Raw genomic sequence first — 4,646 nt, forward strand, 5'->3', positions numbered from 1 at the left:
TTTTTAAGGAATATACAATCCCTAACATAGAGATTAATGCGCAAAAAAATTTAAAACTAACAATAATATTCTTTGGGAGGAAAAATTTGAGCCATTGATTTCACCTTTTTCTTGGACGAACCATCACCATCACTTACAAGTATATGCGTCCAGGACGCAAATGTAGAAATGCGTCCGCCAACGCATAAAGTATTTTTCCAATTGAGAAATGACAGTTTTGGTGAGCACCTATGACTATCTAACCTACATCTTTAAGATGGATATGCATAAATGTTACATCCACTAAATGCTAAATTGGACGGTGACTAAAGGAATTAAAAAAACAATATTTATAATTTTTTAAAATAAAAATTCTAAATTTAGATAATTGTCATGGTTGACATTAGTGAACTCTAAAATTTTAGATTGAAAATACATCTTTAAAATATATTTTATAAGGAGACTGCACAAGAATAGTGTGAGTGGCTGACTCACCAAACACTTCCGTTAAGAAAAGCATGCAAAGACACAGGATTCTCTCTCTCCATCCTCTTATCCACAGAGGATCCTATCGTTCTGCGCGAACTTTGCATTGAGCCTCTCTCTCTCTCTCTCTCTCTCTCTAAGGCCACTCTTCTCCTACATTCATGTCGGCCATGATGGGAGCTTCTTCCGCCACTGTACTGGCTTCAAAATTTCGGACTTCCGCTTCCCCTGCTCTTTACTATCCCTCCCCAACTGCAAGTTAGCCTCTCTCTCTCTCTCTCTCTCTCTCTCTCTCTCTCTCTTCATAGTCTGGTTCTCTACAAGCTGATTGTTTTTCATGCCCGATAAAACATGGGCAATAGACCCATTTTTCTTTACTTTTTCCTCGTTTTGGATATTTTTATTGTTCCCCTTCTTTGATATGCTTTTTTTTTTTCTCTGCAAATGCATTCATACCAGCTGTTTCTTTAAGGCCTTGATTTGGGGTTGAATATACAGGGCCCTTTATAGGAGGCGGGAATTTCAACAGAGGATTGGAGTTGAGAGTTAGAGAGGGGAGATCGCAGTTACGTCTTTTAGTTAACAATGTTGCCACTGAAGTTAGTTCTACTGAGGTGAGTTCAGTCCTTAATATCCAGGACACTAATTATCATAAGTGCAATAGCCCTGATATTGTAATTTTGTTGGGTCAATTAAATTGTGTGGTGAAACTTATTCAGAATTGTTGGTTTTTGAAATTTCCTTACGAATTTATGATTTTTCGATTTGATCTCATCATTTTTTGCTGAAAATCTCAGAGACATAATGCAAGTTTTCTAGTTCGAAATTAGATGCCTTTATTTTCTATAGAATTTATTGATTTACTTTACTTTTTATCGCTGTCCTTTAGCAAGCACACTCATGAAGAACTGTATCACGCAGGAAACTGAAGTTTGAAATGCTCCCCTAGTGTTCATTGCCCTTAAAACTCACTCCTCTTGAGTTTTTGTATAAACACACACGTTTTTGTATAAACACTCACACACATGCACACACACAGACAAACACACGCAATTTTATGTACAGGTTCTCTCACTGAGTGATTCCTGTACAAATTACACACACGTGCATGTGTGTGCCCGCACACACACACATATATATATATATTTCAATATATATATATATATATTTCAAAAAAATGTTCATTGCTCTTAAATTAATGGTTTGCATGTATAGGTTCGCTCATTGAGTGATCCCTGTACAAGTTACTGAACTATGGTTCTGGTGGAAAATTGAGTATATGCTAAACAATTACAGGCACAAAAGCTTGCTGCCAAGGAAAACCAGAGGCCTGTATTTCCTTTCTCTGCAATTGTCGGGCAAGATGAAATGAAGCTATGCCTTCTTCTCAATGTGATTGACCCCAAGATTGGTGGTGTTATGATCATGGGGGACCGTGGAACCGGAAAATCCACCGCTGTTAGGTCCTTAGTTGACCTACTTCCTGAGATCGAGGTAGTGGCAGGAGACCCATTTAACTCAGACCCACATGACCCTGAATCAATGGGCATAGAAGTGAGAGAGAGTGTCATGAAGGGAGAGAAACTCCAAGTTGTGACCACGAAAATTAACATGGTTGATTTGCCTCTTGGGGCTACAGAGGATCGAGTTTGTGGAACAATCGACATTGAGAAGGCACTAACTGAGGGTGTCAAAGCATTTGAACCAGGTCTCTTAGCTAAAGCAAATAGGGGAATTCTCTATGTTGATGAAGTAAATCTCTTGGATGATCACTTAGTCGATGTTCTTTTGGATTCTGCTGCATCTGGTTGGAACACCGTAGAGAGAGAAGGGATTTCAATATCACACCCTGCACGTTTTATTCTCATTGGCTCTGGGAACCCTGAGGAAGGAGAGCTTAGACCCCAACTTCTTGATCGATTTGGAATGCATGCTCAAGTGGGTACTGTGAAAGATGCTGAGCTTAGAGTGAAGATAGTTGAGGAGAGAGCACGGTTTGATCAAAACCCAAAGGAATTTCGGGATTCTTACCAGGCAGAGCAAGAGAAGCTTCAAAACCAGATTACTAAAGCCAGAGAGACGCTCTCTTCTGTTCAAATTGATCATGATCTCAGAGTAAAGATTTCTAGGGTTTGTGCTGAGCTGAATGTTGATGGATTGAGAGGTGATATTGTGACAAATAGGGCTTCAAAAGCTTTGGCTTCTCTAAAGGGAAGAGATAAAGTGACTGCTGAAGATATAGCAACTGTAATTCCAAATTGCTTAAGACACCGTCTTAGGAAAGACCCCTTGGAATCAATTGACTCTGGTTTGTTGGTCATCGAGAAATTCTATGAAGTGTTTAGCTGAGTGAGGTAATTGTGTAATGTTCCCTGTTTTGTTCTAGTACTTTCTATGCATATCAATCTGTTTCTGTATATGCAAATGTATTAATGAATTCCAGAGTTATCAGTTTTGCCTAAATTCGTGACTCTCATTTTGTACTCCTACATCGGGGGGAACTTTAAATCATAAAGGGTTCATTTGTGCTTGTGATAGTGGATAAAGTTTACTCATTCACCAAGAGATGAGTGACATTTTAAGTTCCCATTGATACTGATTATCTTTTCCCAGAGATTAATACCTAATGTGCTATGGACAATGTTATGATGATCGATGGTTCAACAGCGAAAGCCCAAACCGCTCTGCATGCTTAATATGATCACTCCATTTATCTGTTAAAAAAATTATTGACAGGTCCATTGGAGTATCTAGTATGCTTCCTTTTCTGTACGTCTCATCAATATTTACAACCTAAATTGATTTGCTTCCCAATAGATGTCACCAAAAGATTATTGAGACTGTTGCCTTTCTAGATTTTAATATTTTTATCTTCAGTGGAAGGTCTAGAGAACACGAGTGGTTGTTTCTGTTTTGCTAGAAATTTTTTTTTTCTGTTGGTGGTTTACCAGAACTGGTGCACTTTACATTATCTATAGACTTGTGTTCCTTTCTGCATATATATAAACACACTTACATATCACATCACTAATGGTAAATTTATAATTTTTGACTCCGAAATTTTGACAACACAATGCCTTTACAAATAAAAAAATTACATTAATAGTAGCTTGTTTGAAAATTTTGAGAAGGACATATTTGTAATTTTAAATTGCTTTAATGACCCACCCATTATTTAAAAAATCAAAAAATCAAATCTTTTTAAATTTGAAATTGAATTTTGGAGGGATTTTAAAAAGATAAAAATTTCCTTCTTAAAATACATGAACTATTTATAGGCAAAAATCATTTTTTACCCGTAAGGGCATTTTAGGTCAAATATTTTGGCTTGGTAAATTCTAAGTTCACCATTAGTATGGTATATTATAAAATAATACTATATATATATATATATATATATATATATATATATATTTTTATATATATATAAGGTGCCCATCTTATACTATACAAGTAAGATGTACCTCTAAACTTTGCCCAAAGATGTAGTTTTGGTGTCAGAAACCTTACAATGGCTTGAAAATCCATCTTCAACCCTTTGTACGAAATTTAAAATTGTAAAAACGGTGCAGATCAAATACATATATAAACCCTAGGAAAAATCTTAAAAATAGGTGGTCCAGAATTCTAGATAACTTGATATAAGATTCACTATTTTTGGGACTTGAAATTATTTTTTCTCGTTGTATCCATACATCTCGAGGTCAAGATGATCAAATGGAAGGTTTCCAACTCCAAAACATTCGTTTCTACTGGATTTTTGAGGTCCACTTTGCTTCTATAGTACAAGGTTGCAACCTTATATAACTTTTTAAGTTATGTACGTATGTATATATGTATGGATTGCTCGATTGATAGATATGTATATGTATAATGTGTATATGTATATATGTTATTGTGGTATGCTGCACTCGATGGTGCAATATATATATATATATATATATATATATATATATATATATATATATATATATATATATATATATATATATATATATATATGTTGTTGTCGTATGCCCCACTCCATGGGGTACCATAAGGAATTGATTGAGTTGTTAAACACCTAGATTTGACTGTCCACAATGGATTTTGTGTTTCAATGTTGTGATGGTCGCTAATATTTCCAACCACAATCTTTCATAAAAAGAGATGAAGTTTTCCCATTAAATATTGATGCTTTT

General features: G+C 35.4%; 1 protein-coding gene across 1 annotated transcript; it reads left to right on the plus strand.

The window, feature by feature from the left end:
- The first annotated feature begins 454 nt into the window (after positions 1–454).
- On the plus strand, positions 455–2,928 carry LOC18427324 (magnesium-chelatase subunit ChlI, chloroplastic). The gene is made up of 3 exons (XM_088856741.1): positions 455–723; positions 964–1,079; positions 1,762–2,928. The coding sequence occupies exons 1-3, from the start codon at positions 627–629 to the stop codon at positions 2,812–2,814; spliced, it is 1,266 nt and encodes a 421-aa protein (XP_088712867.1). The 5' UTR covers positions 455–626; the 3' UTR covers positions 2,815–2,928.
- Positions 2,929–4,646: the final 1,718 nt, after the last annotated feature.

Source organism: Amborella trichopoda, chromosome 2, assembly GCF_054954075.1.
Source record: "Amborella trichopoda isolate Santa Cruz 75 chromosome 2, AtrichopodaSantaCruz75HAP2 v2.0, whole genome shotgun sequence".
In the NCBI taxonomy this organism is placed as follows: Eukaryota; Viridiplantae; Streptophyta; class Magnoliopsida; order Amborellales; family Amborellaceae; genus Amborella; species Amborella trichopoda.